This window comes from Pediculus humanus, genomic scaffold, assembly GCF_000006295.1.
Source record: "Pediculus humanus corporis 1103172107780 genomic scaffold, whole genome shotgun sequence".
NCBI classification, from domain to species: domain Eukaryota; kingdom Metazoa; phylum Arthropoda; class Insecta; order Psocodea; family Pediculidae; genus Pediculus; species Pediculus humanus.
The window spans coordinates 42,195-63,400 of NW_002987375.1; the positions used below are offsets into that span (position 1 = coordinate 42,195).

The window sequence follows — 21,206 nt, forward strand, 5'->3', positions numbered from 1 at the left end:
AATTATTCACTCTGTAAAAAATTAATCATATCATCATCATCATTCGAATAATTTTAATAATAATAAAAAACAATAACATTGAGTTCCCCTCCCCCCCTTTGATTTTATTATTTCAGGTTAAAAAATTATTTGAAACATTTTAAATAATATTTATATATTTAAAAATAATATTTAAAAAAATTTTAATTTAATATAATAAACAATTAAAACTAAAATACTTGTTTAAATAACAACAACAGGTTGATAACATTTCCTCGTTCTAAAACAATATTTAAAAAAAAAAAAAAAAAAAAGAAAAATATAAATTATACCCGTACGGGGTTAAAAATGATGTATTCGTGACATTTTTTTTTGTTAATCAAATGTTATTAACATCGTATATGTGTGTGTAAAAAAAAAATGTCGACGTATCAAATCGGTATACGTAAAAAAGTTGAAAATGATAATTTACGACAGTGGTTAATAATTAATGCTAAAATAACGGATAATGATGATGGGGTAACAAAAACAGAAGTCCAAGCATTAAAATTACCAGTAAGCAAAGAACTCGAACTTTTGGAATTTTTTAAAAATCGTTATTGGCTCTTGTTCGTATGGATAACGTCCGTTATCGAAATCGTAATTGTTATTAATTTTATATTTATAAGCGAAAAATATTTGATACCGATCGTCATTATCGTTAACATAACCACGCTTATATACACGATTGATTTCGGTGCTGGCGTAATATGTAAAATAAAAGCGAAAAATTATAAAAATGTCAAAATGAAAAAAAATTGGCAATTGTTATTGGATGCCATATCCATAACTCCATTTTCATTGGTTTATCTAATACTCGAACAAAATCCGAATCTAACGGATTTTCTCATTTACAGATTATTCACTTTGCTTAGATTGTACAGATGTTTTTCCGACATAGGTTATCACGAATCCGTTGAATTGTATTATTGGAGTTTGGTTTTTTTCGGTTTTGCATTTTCACTTTACGTGAGCATAAACGCAAACGCTTCCGAATGGGTTATATTCGTGTCGAAACAAGATCATTTTGATTTGGACATCGTCGATTGGAACTTGACATCCGTCAATAAATTCATTGTCGCCATGTATTATTCGATAACTACGAGTTTTAACGTAGGTTTCGGCGACATAGTACCCAACAGTCAAAATGAAGTCATAACCATATTGATGATAATGTTGTTGGGTTTTATCATGTTGACCGGTATATTACCCGGTATAATAACAATAGTTTTAGCAAATAAAGAATCCGAAAGGGAAGATTTCAGGAGCGAATACGAGTACACCATGTACATACTCAAGAGAAACAAAATACAAAAAAAAGTCATAGATAAAATATCGAACAATTTACAAATTTTTTGGGATTATAGAAAAGGAGTGACGTCAACGAATATAAAAGAATTGGTACCTTGGTCGTTGAGAAGAGAAATTTTCTACGATATTAATTTTGGATTTTTAAATAGATCGTTGATTTTTTCATTGCAACCGAGATCGTTTTTAAGAAGGTACCCACCCACCCCCCCCCAAGTCTCCTTCGTTTGTTTTGCTATAACATTATTCCAAAACATTTTTTTTCTTTTTTTTTTTTTTTTTTTAATAAAAATTAAAAACTTTTCTTAGCGTGTCTTTACTTATGACAAATATATCTTTCTTACCGGGTGATATCGTTATTGAACCTTACGAAATGAGCGAAGCCATGTTGTGTATAGCATCCGGAGTTTTGGAAATACTTTCAGAAGAAAATGACGAAACGCCACTTTTATCATTTACAGCGGGTACTATATTAGGAGAAGCATCACTTTTTCTTACAATTCCAAATAAATATATAATCCGTGCTTCGACATTTCTCGAACTTCAGGTGAAATTCATTTACACACACACACACACACACACATAAATAAAAAACAAATATAATACTAATAATAATAATAATAATAATTAATTAAAGGTACTACCTAAAAAAGAATTTTCAAAAATTGCATTGATACATCCGGAAATCTACAGGTCCATGAGATCGGAAATATTACACAGGATTAATTTTATTGCTAAAAACGATCAAAATAAATTCGTCAACAGCAATTTAGATCCGGATGTTCAAATGACGGTGAGAAGAAAAGTATTGAAAAATTTACAAAACAAAATTAATAACAATGAAAAAAATGATGATAACACTATGATAAGTTCATTCAAAACAAACGTTCTCAATTTGTACGTCGTTTGTGAAAATATAACCCGAGTGAGTATCTATATATATATATATATATATAAATAATAATGATGATGATGATGTTTTCATTCGTTTTATTTCGAATCAGATAAAATTATTACCTCTGAGCGTATCGAAAAGTAAACCCTACATATTGAGACCCAACACTCCCGTATTGAAATATTGGAGATTTTTCATAGTCGTTTCCGTATCCATAATTTTCAACGTGTATCCCTTTTGGGCGAGTTTCAATCAAAGAAAATCAGTATTCAGGGGGTCGGTAGCATTTTTTATGTATCTTGTTTTTGTTGCCGATTTATTCATTCAATGTGTGACGGCGGTTCAAAGACCGGATAATTTTACTTTTGAAACATCAATTAAATACATTGTGGCACAAAAATTAAGGGTTGGCTCATAAACTATGTTTTGCTGTTGTTGCTGCTGCTGCTGCTGCCGCCGCCGTTTGTATTTTACTTAAATGATTCTTTTCTTTTTCCCCAGACTGCCGGTTTTTATTTAGATGTTATTGCGACATTTGATTTAACAGCTTATTCGAATTTCGCATCGGAAGACAACGAAGAATATGCACTTTTTTTACTCTTATTAAATCGAACGCTTAAATTTTGGCAAGTCGTTAAATATTTTCAAGACCTCGAAAACAATTTCACAATAAATATATACATTTTGAGAATCTTCAAATATTTTTTTTACTACGTATCAATGCTCACTTGGGCGGCTTCAATTCTTCACTTGGAAGGATGTCCAAAGCGTATATGCGATCCGCAAAGGTTAATCCCTAGAAAAAAAAATTTTTTTAATAATAATAATAATAACAATAATAATTAATCGATTCGCGTTAATTCCCAGGTGGTTTGCACGAGTGGAAGCCGAAGAAGTTGAAAAAAGATTTGCGTCGCCGAAAACGGCATGGCCTCACGTTGTCTCATTTTATTGGGGAAGCGTTATTTTGACCGGATTGGGTTTCGGTGACATAACACCTAAAACAATAAGCGACATATTGGTTGTTTTGCTATGTATATTTTCGGGTACCGCATTAATCATTTTCTGTTCGGCTGAAGCTGCCGTCACCATCAAATTCAGTCAAAGGAGTAGGAGAAGATTTGAAAAACAAGTATTGCAAGTCACGCGTTTTATGATAGATCACGAAATATCCGAGGTTGATATTGGAAAAATTTCCATTTTTTTTTTTTTCCCCCCCCTCGCAAAATGGCCACTAAAATATTTATTATTCGTTTTTAAGGAACTTCAAAATAGAGTTAAAAATTATTTTAGAACTCAGTGGGTATACGATCACGGGTACTCAATAATCCAACAAGAATATTTAGAAAAAATGCCGACGCAACAAAGAGAAATCATACTAACGCAATTATTAAAAAAATTTTTAAGCGTTCCTATATTTCATGCGGCCAACGTAAACTTTTTACGAGTACGTTTTTTATTTTTTTCTCGCCATTTTCCATAAAAAAATTCATTTCCGCCATAACCTTTATTCCTAATAATAAATTTAGTTTTTAGCAAAATCATGCAAAATGAGAATTTTACCACCCCACGAAGTTGTCACTTACATCGGTAGTTTAGCATCCGAATTATACATATTAGAAAATGGATACTGCGAAGTCACGTCACCCACGGGATCGAAAATCGTTATCGGTCCCCAAACGGGTTTCGGATACGTCGAAATGCTTTTGAGTATGTTTTTTTTTTTTTTTTAAGGAAATAATCAAAAAAAAAAAAAAAATTAACACGATTTAAATATTATTATTATTATTGTTGAACAGGTTCAAAATTAAATATAAACGTAATGACTCTCACCCATTCGAAAATAATAAGTTTAGATTACGCGGCATTTTTAAGAGGTATGACGAGGTATTCGACGGTTAAAGCGGAAATAGAAGCCGAAATGGAACAACTTCTCAGGAACACGGATACGGACGATCGTCAAAATTTAGGTTTTAATTTGTTATTGAAATATTCAAAAGGAAACGAACGTAACACTTTTATTATGTTCAAAGAATGCATAAACATGCATCGCTATTGTAAAAATCAACCCACGCCCACGAGCTATTGGGAACCGTTTAAAAAATGGGGAAAATTTCGATTTTTTCAATTTTTACTATTACCCATTGTCATAAGTCCACAAAGTAAGTATTTCAATTTGTTCCTTTTCTCTCTCTCTCTCTCTCTCTCTCACTCTCTCTATACATGTGTTACATCTTTCTCTTTTTAGGTCGGTATTTAAAAATTTGGACATGCATACGAATAGTTTCCATATTCATTTTGTGTTCGATAGCTCCCTTATATTTCTGTTTACCCGTACACAGTCTTCGTTTAGAAGTAACCATTTATATGATCGTTTTTTTATCCTGGTTAGATATTTATATAATGTTTCACGTGGCTTACTACGATACAAACGGTTTACTCATGTATCACCCGGCAAAAACTTCCCTTCATTATTTAAAAGGTAAATTGAAAAAAAAATTATACTTTTTTTTTTTTTTTTTATCTATCTATCCATCCATCCATCCATCCATCTTTCTACCATATTGATTTTGTTTTTTTTTTTTATATATAAATAAATATAGGTAGCTTCCTGTTGGATTTCCTTACCTCTTTTCCATTGTACTGGCTAACTCAAAGTTTATATCCCATCGCAAATAATTCTCCATTGGCTTTAAGTAAAGGTTTGGGTTTTATAATGGTTTTACAATTTTATAAATTCCTTCAGGTAAAAAATTTTTCCTTTCTCTCTCTCTCTCTCTCTCCCTCGTCTCCCCGCTCTTCTTCCCTTCTCTGCAACAAAAAACCAAAAAAAATTAAAATTAAAATTTTTTTTTTTTTTTAAATAAAGGGTTGTAAATATTTGGAAAGGGATGCTTTGAGACCTTTATCAGCAATTAAAATATTAAAATTTCTTCCCCTATCATTAATTATAACGAACGTTATAACGGGTTTTGTTATTTTACGTGAGTTTTTTTAATTTAATTTAATTTTTTATAAATTATTTTAATTAAATATAATAAAATAAAAAAAAAACGACATTTTTAGTCCAATGTCAAATCACTTTACCCAAATCAGAAGATTTATCAAAAGTTTTAATGAGAGAATTTACTGAACATTTAGAACTTTTTTGTAAGCCGAGATCAAGAGATCAAAATAGGATAAAACGTGTAATGAATGAATTGAAAAAAAAAAAAAAAAAAAAAAATTAAATTTAAATTTAAATTTAAATTTAAATTATTATTCCACTAATTTTTTTTTTTCTCACTTTTTCTCTTTTTAAAGAATAGAAAGAAATACTTTAGATTTTATGTTTTGTCTTATTATTGGGTAACAACAACATTGACAACAACCGGATTTGGCGATTTGGTACCACACAGTAAAGAACTCATGCTAATTATTATTTTAGTTATAATCGTTGGAATATTTTTATACGGGTGAGTTTAAAATTCATTTCGGGAAAAATAAAAAAAAAAATAAATAAAATTTTTCTCTTATGATTCATCTAGTTTTCTTAGACTGATGGCATCCTTTTTCTCAAAAACAAAACAGGTACATTATTTGTCAAATAACCGGTAGCATGATGGTTGCGAATAATGAAATTATTCAATATAGAAGAGGGATTTTGGATATGATTTTTTTTCTCAAACAAGCCAAAGTTAACAGAGATATTCAAGATCGTTTGATTTTTCATTATCAATACAATTGGTTGAGAACGGAAGGAGGAAGTCCGGAAATGACGTTGACGTATTTAAATGCCGCATTGAGAGAAAGCATCGTTGCCGATATGTACGAAGAAGTTTTGAGAAAAATCCCAGGTTTTCGTAACATGGAAAAATCCGTTATTAAAGTCATGGGAAAATACATGAAAGAATTATATTTTTTACAAGGGGAAAACATTGTTAATTTAGACGACGTCCAAGAAGACATTTATTTGTTGTACCGTGGAAAAGTTAATATCGATTAATGGGTGTCAAAATACATTTTTCATAAATTACATAAATGACAATCGCTCGTTTTTTTTTTTTTTTTTTTTTTTTTTTTTAGGTAAATGTGTATTTTAAAGGAGGCATGATCAGAAGTACCGGAAATGGGGGACTTTTTGGAAACATATCGAAAAAATCATTTTCTTTAAGTAGTATAACCGTTACGGCAGCCACAAACGTTGACATATTACAATTAAACAGTCAAATTTTTTTTAAATATTTAGAAGTAATTGTTAATTACACCGGGGGAGGGGAGGAGAGGAGAGTTAATTTTTTTTTCTTTCGTTCGATTAAAAACCTTTTTCTTATACGATAGAATTTACCAAATACGGCATCATTGATTGAATTTTTAACAAAAAGAACGGAAGATTATATTCTGCCAATGCAAGACGAAATGGATCCATTAAAATATGATTTTTTTGAATCGTCAGATGACACATTACCATTTGAAGTTACCGTAAGTGTTATGAGAGAGAAAGAAAAAAAAAAAACAATTTTAAAATAATAATAATAATATTTCATGTACGTTTTTTCTGTTTTTCCCCCCTCCCCCCCCTCTCTCCCCTTTTTTAGAAAACTAGATTTATTCCGGCCGTTTTAAAAAGTGATTTCAATCGTCGTCTTAACAATAATCTTTTCTATTTTAAAAATTCCGTGTATAAAAATCCAAGTAGCGAATTTAATAGAGTTTTTTTACACGATTCGTGGTTGTGTAAAACAATAGGTAAGTTTATATTATATATTTTAGATTATTATTAAAAAAAATAATACATTTGGAATCTAATAGAAAAAAAAAAAAAAAAAATTTTCTCTCTCTCTCTCTCTCCCCAGAAAATGCTACGTGTGGATTGTCCTATTTCAGCACCGGTCTAACAATTTTCTTATTATGCTATCAAGAATATTCGTGGTTTTCCAACGTTTTATTCTACTCTCTAGATTTTTTTTTTTTCTTTAAAATATGGTATAAGTTACATTTGTCGTACTACGATAAATTTGGAAATTACGTCATCAATTCGCAAAGAATAAGTAAAAGGTTTTTAATTTACTCTCTCTCTCTCCCCTCCCCTATCCCCCCCGAAAAAAAAAAAAAAAAAACAATTCATATTATAATTACCGGATTTTTTTGTTTGTTTTTTTTTTTTTTTAAAGGTATTTGTCGAGTAAAAAATCATTAGTATATGATCTTCTGGCAAATGTACCTTTCGAAACTTTTTGCATTGCGGCTCCACGAAATTGGAAGCTGATGGTTTTATCAATATTAAGATTGAACAGAATTCTGAGATTACATTACGTCCGTGAATTCTACAATTGGAAAGACAAACAATTAATGACAAATTTTTTAATTCTTAAAATAACGTAAGAGTTAAGCTTAAACTTGAAAAAAAAAAAATTCCAATGCAAAAAAAAAAAAATACATTAAAAAAAATATAATAATAATAATAATAATAATAATAATAATAATATGTTTTAAAGGTGGGTTGTTTTGAACGGTGCATTAGTTATACATATTTTTGCCGCTTTATGGTATTTCATATCAAAACCATTCGGTTATGAAATCAAAAACAGTTGGGTGATATCTACATTTGGTGTAAGAAATGTATGTAATGTAATTTAACTGGGGGGAAAAAAAAAAAAAAAACAAAAAAAAAAACAAAAACAAAAAAAACAAAAAATAATAAATAATAATAATAATAATAATAAATGGAATGGTTTTTTTTTTTTTTTTTTAACATAAGTTAACCTCTAGAGACCTTTATGCCATGTCAATGTATTACGTAATTACATTAACAACAACTACCGGATATGGAGATATTCGTACTAACACCGTTATGGAATTATTAATGTCAGTTTTTTTTATGAATGTAAATCGTTTGATAGTAGGCAAGTCAAAAATATATTTAATAATAATAATACTAAAGTATAATTTTAATTTTTTTTGTTAATAATAATAATAATTATTATTATTTTATTTAAGCTGTTTTTGCGGGGTCCGTAGCCGGAGTGATTAATAACAAAATGACACCTTTATTGCAATATCAAGTAACGGCATTAAATTTAGAAAATTCGTTAAAATTTCAAAAAACCAGCATGTTCCTAATAGAAAAAATTAAAAGTTATGTGAAATATTTTTGGGATCTCAGAGCTATAAAAGAAGTAATATATATATATATATATATATTAATTATAAGTGAAATAAAATCATAGTATATGGTTTATAAAAAATATTTATAATTTCAGATACCGCAATTTATAAAAAATGCTCCATATTCTTTACAATGCGAAGTCATGACTGCAATGTATGGTCATCATTTATCACAAAGTTTCATATTTTACAATTTGGGAGATAGATTTTTGACACAATTAAGCACTCATCTCAAAAGATCAATTTATTTCACCGGAAACTATGTCGTACAACAAGGAGATATCGATCAAACAATGTATTTTATTAATTCGGGGGAGGTAAAATATCGCACATCATAATCATTACATTTTTTCCATTTGATAATAATAATTTTATATCAAGTTTTTGTAATATTTATTTAAAGATATCAGTGCTCACCATTCATCCAGATTTAACTGAAACAATTCATTTTACACTACATGCAAATGACAGTTTCGGAATAAGACAGGGTCTCCAAATTGAGGCGGAACATCATTTTTCCTACAGGGCTAGATGTCAAACGGAAGTATTACTTTTATTACTAAGTGAATGGCAGCAATTACTTAAATATTTTCCAGATGTTAGAACAGAAATTTATCAAAGATTACAATCCTTACCTTCTGAAAATGTTAAAGTTGAGCCAGTTGATGATACAGCTGAAAGTGGAGCTGAAGATACTGTTAAAGATACACCTCAAGATACCAGCAAACCAAAAGATAAATAAAAATATATTATTTTCTTATGTTTGTATAATTTAATTTTGTATTTTTAATTATCTGTTATCATCTTCTGATTTGTATTTTTTAACTTTCATAGAAATCGAATTGTCTCCCATTACATCTACATCTAATATTTTAAATTTTTTCATATCTTTGGTTTCGGTATCTGTACTTTTAATTACATCAATTACATCTCCTTCCATGAGCTAAACAACAGAAAAATAATAATAATTTTAATAATAATTAAATATTTCACACTAAAAAAAAAAAAAAAAGATTTCAAAAATTTTTTTTTAATCAAAAAACTCTTACGCTTGCTCCTTTTTTTAACAACATTTTTCCATTTATTCGAATTTTATTTTGATAAATAAGATCTTCAGTTTCTCTGCGAAAGTAATAATAATAATTTATTATATTGAAATAAATAAATTTCATCAAACAGAAAATATATAAACCTATCATTTTTAATTCAATTACTCACCTTCTTTTTAAATTAAGTATACGTTTAATAACTGAATCTATTCTTAAGGATGAAACTTTGTAAGTTTTTACATTTCCCCCATCATCATCATCATCATCATTGTCCCCGTCATCGTCACTTTCATCATCGTCACTATCACTACCTGAATCTTCATATTTATCATTAAATTTTTTTTTTGTCTTTGTAGATTTCAATCTCATCAATGTGAGAGAATTATAATTTTTAATAAAATTAAAATATTGATAATTATACGTCAAATGTCTACAATTTGTAAAAGAATCACCACAACTTTTTATTATTATTTTAGGCTGACGATTTAAAACTACACAATATCTTTTTAAAACATTTTTGTAAAATTTACCCACGGTGGCCGCCATCTTAATGAGTGGATTCGGTGTTAAAAATTTTTCCCTCTCGAAAATTCGTGGCAGCAGGAAAATTTTTTTTTTTTTTTTGTTTCTAATGAAAAAGCGCCTTTATGAAAAAATTTGGCGGCAAATTTATTTGATAATATTATTAAATTGTATTTTTCAAAAAAAAAAAAAAAAAAAAACCGTTAATGGTTTCATTTAATAAATTATTTATTTATTAATTTTTTCAATAAATATTATACCTTAAATGATTTTAATAACGGTAAATGTAAAATCACCATCTAAAACCACGAAACCACATCTTCGATTTAACAATTGGAAACTTAGTAACATAATTATATTTTTTTAAAAAAAAAAAATTAAACATCATTTTAACAGATTTATTAATAAATAAGAAATTAATTTTTTTGTTTAATGGGTGGTAAAAAAAACAAGAAAAAAAATACAAATAATAAATCAGGATCGAAGGAAAAAAATGGTAATTAAATAATGATTGATGTGTAATTGTTGTAAATTTACTTACTTGATTTTAAGTAAATATAATTTCTTACAATTTTTTATTGTCAGGTAAAAAAACAAAAATAAAAAAATCAGAAGGAAAAGTTAAATTTAACAAATCAAGAATAAATGTTGATATATTTACTGATACATGTATGGAAAATGCTTATTATATTTGTCATAATGTACAAGATGTATTAAAATATAGAGGATTTCCATGGCCTGATGCTGCTAGTAAGAAAAAAAAAGGAAAAAAATAAAAAATCATCATTATTATTATTATTATTATTATGTAGTCTTATTAAATCTTATTCATATTTAAGAATACCATTAAATCTGTCATATATACATATAATAATAATAATAATTATGTATGTATAACAAATAAAATATTGACAATAATAATATTTATTAATATTTATTTTTAATTATTTAAATAAAATTGCAATATTAAATGATGATGATGATGATGATGATGATTGATGGTTGTCTTTGTGATTATAATCATATATAAAATTATTTTATGTATTATTTAAATTTAAATAAATTATTATCAATTAATTATGTTATTAAATTTCTCCGACATTTTGTTTTTTATTTAAACCTCTTTAAAAAAAAAAAAAAAACCGTTAAATTTTAACGGTTTTCATCTCCTCAAAAATCAAATTTATGTAAAATTTAATAATCGAATAAAAAGCATTTAAATTTTTTTATATTAAATAATAATAATAATAAAATAATCACGTAATAAATAATAATAATAATAATAAATTTAAAATAAAAAAAATTAAATAATAATAACAAACACGAATTATTTCATTTAAAATACTCTATTTATTTTTCCATTGATCACTTTTTAATTTATTATTATTATTATTGATAAGAAAATTAATAATAATAATAATAATAATAATTCATTTTGAATTTACAATTTTTTTTTTTTTAAAATAATTCCGTATACAAATATAAATAAATAATAATAATAATAATATCGAATCGTTTTCCTTTGGTTTATCTTATTTATCTTTTTCTTATCCTTTACAAAATATGTATAATAATAATAATAATAATAATAATATGTTTAATAATTAGATTATTATGTTTGAAAAATAAAAAAATTAATCATGTTATAACATTTAAAACGACGATTGATTTGTTATAAAACGAATAAAATTTTAACGGTAAAAATTCAAAATGGTTGACAATTGCCATAAATGAAAACATTTTTTTTTTTGTTTAAAAGACTAGTTTTTAATTTAAATATCGAGCACAAATTAGGTTAATCATGGAGAAAACGTTAAAAAACGACATAATTTTTTCCAATTAAAAAAAAATCAATATCATTAATATTTAATTGTTTCGGAACGAAAAGCATTTGGGTATTTGGGCGGGGGTGTAAAAAAAAAAATGGCCGACAATCTACAACAAATATCTTTCACAATGTTTTCTTTAATTATAATTTAAATAATTAAATTTATATATATTTATATAATACATAGTGTCAATATCGAAGAATTTTTGGATTTTATTTTAAAAACTAATTAATTAATTCGTAATTAAGTTACCAACGGAAACTTTGTCGATTTTAAACAATAATAATAATAATAATAATAAATAGCCGTGCCGTGACGAAAGCACCGGTTCTCGTTCCATCACCCAAGTGACACCAACAATTTTGGATGGGGTGGGTGATTATCCTCTTGGGAACACCACGGGACAAAAAAAAAAAAACAATTCTTGTTCTTCTGTCGATCAGGTCATAGTTCGACGAATTTTTTTACTCCTCCTCATCCAGACAACTTCGCAGATGTTGGCACCCATGTGCCCTCCGATTCAGGAGGCGACTTACAAGAATTGATTGTTGTGGTGTTTGTTTGCGGCATCGGTTTGGGTCACGAAAATGAAATTTACGAACCGGTTAAATATTTAAAAAATGGTGATTGAAAGTAAAACGTAATGATAATGATAATGATAATGATAATGATGATTAAGTTTGATTTACGTGCGTGTGAAACAAATGTTCTTGAAGGCTTTCCTCGTCTCTAAAAGCTGCGCTGCAATATCGACAATTGAATTTTCTAATTTTCGGAGTTTCCGCCGCGGTTTTAACGTCCGTGAATATTTCAACTTCCGGTTCGAACGTGACCGGATAATTCGATTTAGGCGTTTCCGGCATCAAACTTTTCTTGTGGTAATTTATGTGCAATAAGGAACTTTTTCTCGTTTCGAAAAATTTATCGCATATCGTGCATTGGAATAACGAATCGCTTATTTGAACGGCGTACCAATTGCCCCTCGGATGAACGGCTCGGTGTTCGTTTGATTCTTGTATTGTGGAAAATTCGCAGTCGCAAAATGTACAGTAGAATTTTTCACCCACCATGCAAACGATTTTGTTCGATTCTTCTCGCCATATTTCACGTTCCATTCGTTTGGCGGAATTTTTACTCGTTCCAGGTTGCGGAACATTCAATTCCGGTTTTTTCCCGTGAAAATTTTTTATGTGAATCTGAAGTAGATCGAGACTAGTGAAAGCGCTCAGGCACACCGTGCACTTGTGAGCTTCGTCGCTTTTATTACCAGCACAGGAATGCTGGGTCAAGTTGACAAATTTGAAAAATATTTTGTGACACTTTCCACATCGTATGGATTTACACGTACGAACGTGATCCTCGTAAAGAGTCCTATCGGAAAGTTTTTGACCGCATGTTTCACATTGGTTTTTCTGGGCCTTGACCGGATAATGTATGGATTCGTGTAATTTTCGATTGTGTGGCGTCGAACAAGTCTTCAAACAATAGCGACATATGCAAGAATCGTTCGGAATGTCTTTTCCTATCATAGATGGATCGAGTACTTCGCCTCGGTGAAATTTCTTTATGTGCAAACTTATGTAAGATGGTTTTATATCTTTGGAACAAAATGGACATTTGCTTTCGATTTCGTCGAGCTTCGGCGAATCCGGAGTGTCTTCCGTTTCCAAACTACCCGGATCGTCCATGGAATCTTGCATTTTGATACCGTGATTTCTATAAGCGTGAATACTATATGCGTTAAATGAGAAAAAATACTTTGGGCACTTTATACATTGATGTTTGACTTTACCGCCTGCGGGAAGAGAGGTTCGACGGCCTAAAAATACAGATCTTTTAAGTTTAAGCGGAATTACTTTTTGACCCTTGTGAGATTGTTGTCCGTGTCTTATGCAACTAGATGCGCGCACGTAAAGCCTCGAGCACAAAGAACATTTATACCTGGCAAACATGTCAATATTATCGTTTTCCTCAGGTGTCGACTGAGGACCGGAGGGTGACGGAGGGTCCGAAGTATTCGATTTATGAGTTTTCATGTGAGATTCTAAATCAGATTCCAATAGGAATTTGGCGGAGCATATTGTACAAGAAGTAGCACTCTCTACAGTCTCTGCATTCGAAGATGCCTTTGAATTACTCTTAGACATGTGCACTCTTAAATGCATGAGGAGTTGCGACCTTGCGGAAAATCTTAGACAACATTTTCGACATATGTAAGGAGTAGGATTTTTGTGCTTGATCGCTTCGTGATGTTCCAACTGCTTAACACTCCCGAACATTTGACCGCAACGAAAACAACGAATGGCTCTTTGTGGCTTTTTTGGTTCTTCCTCGGATGGGGCATTAACCGACCGGGTCTGACTAGGATTCTCGGGTGCTTCCGGCTTGTAAGTAACTGCTGCCACTTCCTTAGACTTCTCCGGCACAGATTCTTTTTCACTTTTCATTTTAACGTGGGTCAGTAGGTGTTTCTCGTACGAATCTTTTTGAAAAAATACTTGACTGCAGCTGGAGCATGTGTACTTGATGGGGGTCTTCCGTTTTAACGTGTGCACTAAAAGATGATTTTTAAACCTTCTTTCATTGGGAAATTGTAAAGAACACTGACTACAGCATATGAGATCATCTTCTGTTAAATCTAACTTAATAATAATATGGTTGACTTGATGCTCTAGCAAATCATTAAAAGATAAAAATTGTCTGTAACAAAACTCACAGTCAAGAGCTCTTGTTTTCTTTCCTAAACAAGATATCGAGGAATAATGTCTTCGTAATTCTAAACTGGATTGAAAATACAAATGACAAGAAATACATTTCCACGGAGTTATTTTAATTGGTCGTACGGCAGAAATTTCTTCTGAAGGTAGTTGTTGATCTTCTAAAAAATATGATTCGTTTTCATCATATTCACTTCCTAACGATATGGAATCTTCAAAATGTCCATTTTCATCTTCGTCTTCTTCTTCTTCTAAGTTGGTACTACTTCCAATCATACAACATGTATGCAATTCAAATTCTTCTTCCGTTTCAAAAACAGACTCACAATTGGGGCAAGTTTTATCATCGACAGATTGCAAATATTGATTTGGTTTGTTTTTCTCTTCTTTCGAATAACTCTCTTCATTGTTGTAATATTCATTGAGATTTTCATTTTGTTTATTGAGATATTGAGATTCCCAAAAAGCGGAAGCTCCTCCAGTTACGGAAGCGATTGTTCCTATTAACCCATTGTCAATTTCCATCCACTCTGTGTTATTTTTTTTGTTATTAGATTCAGTTAAATGCTCTTGCTTGACAATAACATTACCAACAGGTTCTCCTGATGATGTTTTTGGTTTTTTACCCGAAAATGTACTCGAAGAACACAGACCTGAAGTGCTTTTTCCAGTATTTTTATTTTCTTGAGATACTGCAGAAAATTCTTTTTTCAAATTATTTTGAGTAGAGGTTTCTTCTGAATATTCCTTAAAGAAATTAAATAAATTTTCATTACTTTTTTTCAATGTAATTATTAATAATAGTCATTTTACAAAAAAAAAAATAAATAATCAAAGAAACATTTCTTAAGTTATTATAAGTCCATAATAAATTACAGTCGAAAAAAACAACTTTTAAGTAAAATTAAATTTTATATAATTTAATAAATTACTATTGATTTTTTACCTGTACAGAAATAGAAGAATTGACTTCATCTGAATTTTGGACTGAAGGAGGATTTGGCTTGGAACTAGAAGAAACTATTTCAGATGATTCAAATTTGGCACATCTCTCAAAATATTCTTTAACAAATTTGATGTCCTGATAAGGTTGCAATCTTTTTTTGACATTTACTTCACTTTGTATGCATTCCTTTCTAAATTGGTACCATTCATCTAATTTGGTATGACATTTGGAACATATTTTTGATGGCATAGGATCCCCAGGATAAATCTATAATAAATTAAAAAATTTGAAGTTTGAAATCGAAAAATACTTATAATGAACGACAGTTCATTTAAAAATAAATAATTCCACATGAAAATTTTATTATTAATTAGATTTTTTTTTAAATTTTAAATTCAGTGAAATTAAAGTAAATAACAATTTTATTATTTCTTATTTGTATGCTGTTTAAAGTGCATAGTTAAAGTAATCCAAATAAAATATATTAGAATCGTAAATATTAAAATGATAAATCTCATTTCGAATTATTTGTCTACTTACGAGCAAATTTAAACAACTTCGTATTTTTGACAAACAATCCTGAGAAAGTACTTCCGAAGAAAACAAATCGATATGCGATTCCGAAGATAAACACAACCGACACAAATTTGTCCATTTGAAAATTATTTCATTTTCTACACTCATTTTTAAACACAATACGATAATTATTATTTTTTACTACTTAAAACTAAATAAATAGTTTATAATAAAAACTTAATTTGATTAGTAAATCCATTACTCATTAATAGGAGACATTTCAGCCTCTTGATACCTTGCAAGCATCAAACTATCAGCTTGCTGCTGCTATGCACTTTTTCTCTAGTGCCACGTCTAACCCGCTTATTTCAAATAAGATGGATATATCAGTTTCTTTTTCAAATAAAATTTAAAATTTATATTTATTAATTTTTTATTTTTTTAAATAAAAACACTTTCATTAACAATTTTTTTCAACGATCAAGTATACCTGATTAAAAATAAATTTGTATTAAGCGTTTATAATTTCAGAAGAAAAATACATTTTTTTTTAAAATCACAGGAAAATTTTTAATAGAAAAAAATAATAATGATAATAACGTGTTATTTTTTATATAAAAAAAAATTTAATTAAAATAAATAAATTAAAGTCGTTCTTGTACTCCGGCTACACAAATAGGAGTATTTCGTTTTGAATATTTAACGGAAAACAAAGAATTACACGTTAAATTATGTATTTCTGGTTGTAGTGCACTGTGTTCATCACTGCTATAAAAAAAAAGCATTTCATGCATTAGATAAATTTTTTAAAAATTTTAAAATATATAATGAGATATTTGAATGACCTTGAACAATTTTTGACATTCCAAATTCTGCATGTATTATCGAAACTACAAGATGCTAAAAAATCACCGTTCGGACTCCAATCTAGGCTTGTAATTGTACCAGAATGTCCTTTTAATTCTGTTATTACATTACTGCTTGCTATATCCCAAATTTTTATCCTTCTATCCTCACCTAATGAAAATGAATTAAATGACTGACTAGTGTCTTCAATAGAGGATTAAAATTTTTTTTTAAGCATTATTTTTTACATACCAGCAGACGCTAATAATTTTCCATTCGGACTAAAAGAAAGAGCATAAATCCCTCCTCTGTGTCCAGGTAATACTCTCATTAATTCTCCAGAAGAAGTAGACCACAATCTAACAGACTTATCGGATGATCCGGTTGCTAAATAACTACCGTTAGGATGAAATCTCAAACACTAACAAAAATTTATTAAATGATATTTCACAAGTCGAATAAAAAAAATCAAAAAAAAAAAAAATTTTTTAAATAAACTCACATCTACATCTTGTACGTGACCAGCAAAAATTCTAAGAGGATAATTTCTTTCAAGTGACCATAGTCGAGCAGTTTTATCATGAGATCCTGTGGCTACGTATACTCCCAAAGGACTTACATCGATTGCCCATATGGGATAATTGTGTCCCCTGAAATAAAAATAAAATTATTATCATCTTACAATCTTATTTTTTTTTATTTTCTGTTTCCAACATTCTAATAAAATTAGATAAAAGGCTTTTTAATGAATGATAATGAATTAACCTGTACACCGCTCGACAAGAATAAGATTTCAGGTCCCAGGCACGCATTGTTTTATCCATTGAAACAGATAGTAATAAATCATTATTAGGTATGAAAGCTAAATCTTGAACTCGACCCGAATGACTTCTAAGTGTGATGCTACTTACTGGTTCGCTAAAACGATAAATTTTTTAATTTGGAAAACAAATTTTCTTCAAAATTTATAAATTTAATTTTCCTCTTACCTTATATTTTTACTTTCAGTCTCAACAGTTGAATCATCAATATCGACAGCCAATCTTATTTTGGAACTTGAGCAAGGTTTTTTACTTAACCGTTTATTTTCCGTTAAACTCCACAACTGTAATTCCGATGTACTTAAACCAGCTGCTAAATACAGAGTATCCTCGGATATCTGCCCACATGTTATACTAAAATCAAAATGTTTAGAAAGTACTCGCAGTTGGGAAAACAGTTATTAACCGATTTAAAACTTACCTGTTGTCAGGGTTATAAACGGAATATAAAAGTAAAGGACCACTAGTCGATGGTACTTCATTGACTAATTTAATTATTTCTTCTAGTTTAGCTAAATCTCCATCCGATTGTTGAATTTCAGGATAACCGTTGCAAGGCTAAATAAAAAGAAACAATTGACTTATTGTGATCTAAGTTATCTACAAAATAAATTTTGTATAAATATTTACAAACCTGATTAATGACTTCGTTTTCCTCCGATTCTATTACATTCGCATCCTGAGTTTTTTTTTCTTCGAAATCAAACCAACAATTTATCATTTGTAATAATATTATATGCGAATGCCTAACTAAATACTGTTTTAATATTTCAATCGATGTAGACGATAATGTTAATGAATACTTTGAAGACCTAAAAATTTTTTTAATTAAAGCATTCGAAACCCCAAAAAAAAAAAAAACATTAAAATTGAAAAATGTTAACAATAATAGTATTAGTTACCTAAGATTTTGAACAATATCTTTTTCTTCAATATCTTTTGTACTTTCAATGCTTGCCAATTCTTCTAACATTAATATCGCCTCTTCTTCCGTACTAATCGATTGATTTTTCTTAAGAAAAGTTCCTGCCGCATTTTTGTGACCCCCTCTTAGCATTTCAATATACAAATGACATAATAATGGAAATAATAATTCTTTTAATTCATTTTTAACTGTAGTATTAGTTAATTCGTTTATCCAATTTTTTAATTTTAAAAATTGTGATTCGGCTACTGAAGGATCATTATTTATACAACTATATAAAATTGAATTCGCATGAGACGATTCATTCTCGACAACCGATGATAATGTTAAATGAGATACAGTTTTTAATAAAACTAAATCAGACTTTTTAAAATTTTCATTATCCTATATATAAGAGAAAAAAAAAAATTAAAATTATTAATAAAAAGCAAAATCTGTAAATGATACTTACATTAAAATGACAATCGTAAAATGATTATGAAATCATTATTATTTACTCGGAAAGAGTCCAAATATGGAAATACATAATTTAATTAAAAATTTACAAAATTGAATTAATAACAACAAGAAGAAAATTTAAAAATTTAAAAAAAAATTAAGAAAAAAGACGATAAATAATAAATACCGCGAATAAATCAATAAATCAATCATTTTAATTCGAAAGAAAAATTTTTTATATTTAAAATAAAATTACGATGATAATTAAACGTTTAATTAGTTTTAACTTAAAAATTTTATATTAAAAAAGAAAAAAAAAAAAAGTAAATTTACTTAATGAAAAATTCCAGTTACAACGTTTATTTTCATTACAACTAAAGGTTATGTTTTAATAAGATGGTATTAGAAACGAATAATAAAAGATAAAAATGTAGTAAATAAAAAAAAATCTTACCGAATAATGTCTTCTTTTCATGTAAGAGCCAACATTGTATTTTAATATTTCGTTTCTAGAATGTTTCATTACCGATAACCTAACTGAATATAAATAGAGGTAGTTTGTTTATTTGGTAAATTTACTAATACCAACCTAAGAAAAAATTTTTTTTTTTTTTTTTAAATTGCAGGGAAATTTTTTTTTTATCATTGATAAGGAAATAAAACGTAAATCAATTTTTTTTGTGTTTTACTTTCAATTTTATTGAATCATAATTAATAAATTCAAATTTATATATAAAAAAAATAAAATAAATAAGTATATTCTTTTTTTAATAAATTAAATTAAATCTTTTCCCTTATTAATTGATAATTAATTAATAATTAATTAATAATTGTTTTTCGTCTTGGGTTTTTTACAATTTTCTTTTTTTGTTTGACCCCCAAAAACTCTTAGTACACGTTCCGGCTAAAATTATTATAATAATTAATTAATTAATTATATAATGATTTTAATATAATTAAAACGATTTTTCGTTAAAATAAATCATACGTCGAAATTTTCCGTGCTGCCGTCGCTATCGAATTCATAGGGATCCCTTTTTTTTCGTATCGGTGTTAAACTCCTTAATTTAGGCTGGGGGGTTGATGTTAAAATTTTACGGGGAGTCGATAAAAACTAAAAAAATTAAAAAGTTTTAATTTTATTCGAACTTTCTGACGATTTTTTTTTTTGACTAAAAAACAATTTAAGTTTGAAAAATGTTATAAAAAAAAAACCTTTTTATTATTTTTAAGGGGAGTCGTCGAATTGGGAAATTTACTTCCATCTGTTAAATTTTCGATACTTTCCTAAAATTACATATACCAATAATTACTAACTTATTAAAATAATATCAGGTAAACATAAATAAAATATCAGGTAATATAAATAAAATTAAATATTATTATTATTATTAATAAAACAAAACCTTATCATTAATTTTTGATGATGATAACAATTCACAAATGTTAATCCTTTCTTTCGGTTCATTTTTTTTACAATTTTCCATTTCTTTGTTCGCCTAAAATTAAAAAAAAAAAAAACATTAAAGCTTTTATTTTTTTTTTAAATTATGACGTAACTAAAAACTAACCGTTTGATCATTTCCGGAAAATTTCGATTTTTCTTTTAAATCTACCTTATTATTATTAATATTATTTTGACCTTCTAAATAAGATATTTTTAATTTTAAATTTGATATTTCTCGGCTGTGTTTTTCAATACTTTCAATTTTTTCAGTTTCTAATTTTTTTATTATTATTCTGTGTGCCTAATGACGAAAAAAAAAAATAATAATAATAATAATAATAATATTATTAATTTTTAATAACGATAAATTGTTGTTACACGTGTGTTTGATAATTATATCAGGTGATTATGAATTAATTGTAAAAAAAAAAAAAATTTTTTTTTTTAAATAAATAGAACGATTAATTTACTTCGAGTCGAGTTTCTGATTCGTTTAAAAGAATTTTCAATTCCGATAATGAATTTTTCAAATTTATATTTTCCAAATCAAAATTTTTATAATAATTTATTTTATCCTCTAGTTTTCCATAATCTCGTTTTAATTCCTTCAAATTTTTTTTTTCGCATTCGATTTCTCCATATAATTTCCCGGCGGTTTTTTCCAATTCGTTTTTCTCATTGAATAATTTATTTTTTAACGATTCCTCAATTTTTAATTTATTTTCAAAGTCACTAAAAATTAATTTAGAATTTTTTAAAAACAAATAAAAATATAGGAAAAA

General features: G+C 27.9%; 5 protein-coding genes across 5 annotated transcripts; 3 read left to right on the plus strand and 2 right to left on the minus strand.

Moving 5' to 3' along the window:
- Positions 1-765: 765 nt before the first annotated feature.
- Positions 766-6,206, plus strand: Phum_PHUM362760 (voltage and ligand gated potassium channel, putative; the record flags this gene model as incomplete). The annotated part of the gene is made up of 15 exons (XM_002428047.1): positions 766-1,520; positions 1,636-1,873; positions 1,964-2,251; positions 2,331-2,627; positions 2,723-3,009; positions 3,089-3,398; positions 3,483-3,668; positions 3,751-3,931; positions 4,021-4,383; positions 4,470-4,703; positions 4,825-4,967; positions 5,091-5,205; positions 5,288-5,409; positions 5,525-5,676; positions 5,792-6,206. The coding sequence occupies 15 exons, from the start codon at positions 766-768 to the stop codon at positions 6,204-6,206; spliced, it is 4,086 nt and encodes a 1,361-aa protein (XP_002428092.1).
- Positions 6,207-6,310: 104 nt separating this feature from the next.
- On the plus strand, positions 6,311-9,110 carry Phum_PHUM362770 (voltage-activated ion channel, putative; the record flags this gene model as incomplete). The annotated part of the gene is made up of 9 exons (XM_002428048.1): positions 6,311-6,451; positions 6,542-6,682; positions 7,194-7,258; positions 7,375-7,581; positions 7,699-7,822; positions 7,962-8,094; positions 8,201-8,379; positions 8,464-8,685; positions 8,772-9,110. The coding sequence occupies 9 exons, from the start codon at positions 6,311-6,313 to the stop codon at positions 9,108-9,110; spliced, it is 1,551 nt and encodes a 516-aa protein (XP_002428093.1).
- Positions 9,111-10,371: 1,261 nt separating this feature from the next.
- Positions 10,372-10,715, plus strand: Phum_PHUM362780 (uncharacterized protein; the record flags this gene model as incomplete). Its single annotated transcript, XM_002428049.1, has 2 exons — positions 10,372-10,435; positions 10,525-10,715. 2 exons carry the CDS (start codon positions 10,372-10,374, stop codon positions 10,713-10,715), a joined length of 255 nt encoding a protein of 84 aa, XP_002428094.1.
- Positions 10,716-12,442: 1,727 nt separating this feature from the next.
- On the minus strand, positions 12,443-16,115 carry Phum_PHUM362790 (uncharacterized protein; the record flags this gene model as incomplete). The annotated part of the gene is made up of 3 exons (XM_002428050.1): positions 12,443-15,232; positions 15,432-15,698; positions 15,972-16,115. The coding sequence occupies 3 exons, from the start codon at positions 16,113-16,115 to the stop codon at positions 12,443-12,445; spliced, it is 3,201 nt and encodes a 1,066-aa protein (XP_002428095.1).
- Positions 16,116-16,407: 292 nt separating this feature from the next.
- On the minus strand, positions 16,408-19,500 carry Phum_PHUM362800 (WD-repeat protein, putative; the record flags this gene model as incomplete). The annotated part of the gene is made up of 11 exons (XM_002428051.1): positions 16,408-16,437; positions 16,610-16,715; positions 16,793-16,964; positions 17,046-17,214; positions 17,296-17,443; positions 17,559-17,711; positions 17,783-17,968; positions 18,036-18,172; positions 18,249-18,426; positions 18,517-18,923; positions 19,432-19,500. 11 exons carry the CDS (start codon positions 19,498-19,500, stop codon positions 16,408-16,410), a joined length of 1,755 nt encoding a protein of 584 aa, XP_002428096.1.
- Between the last annotated feature and the right edge of the window lie 1,706 nt (positions 19,501-21,206).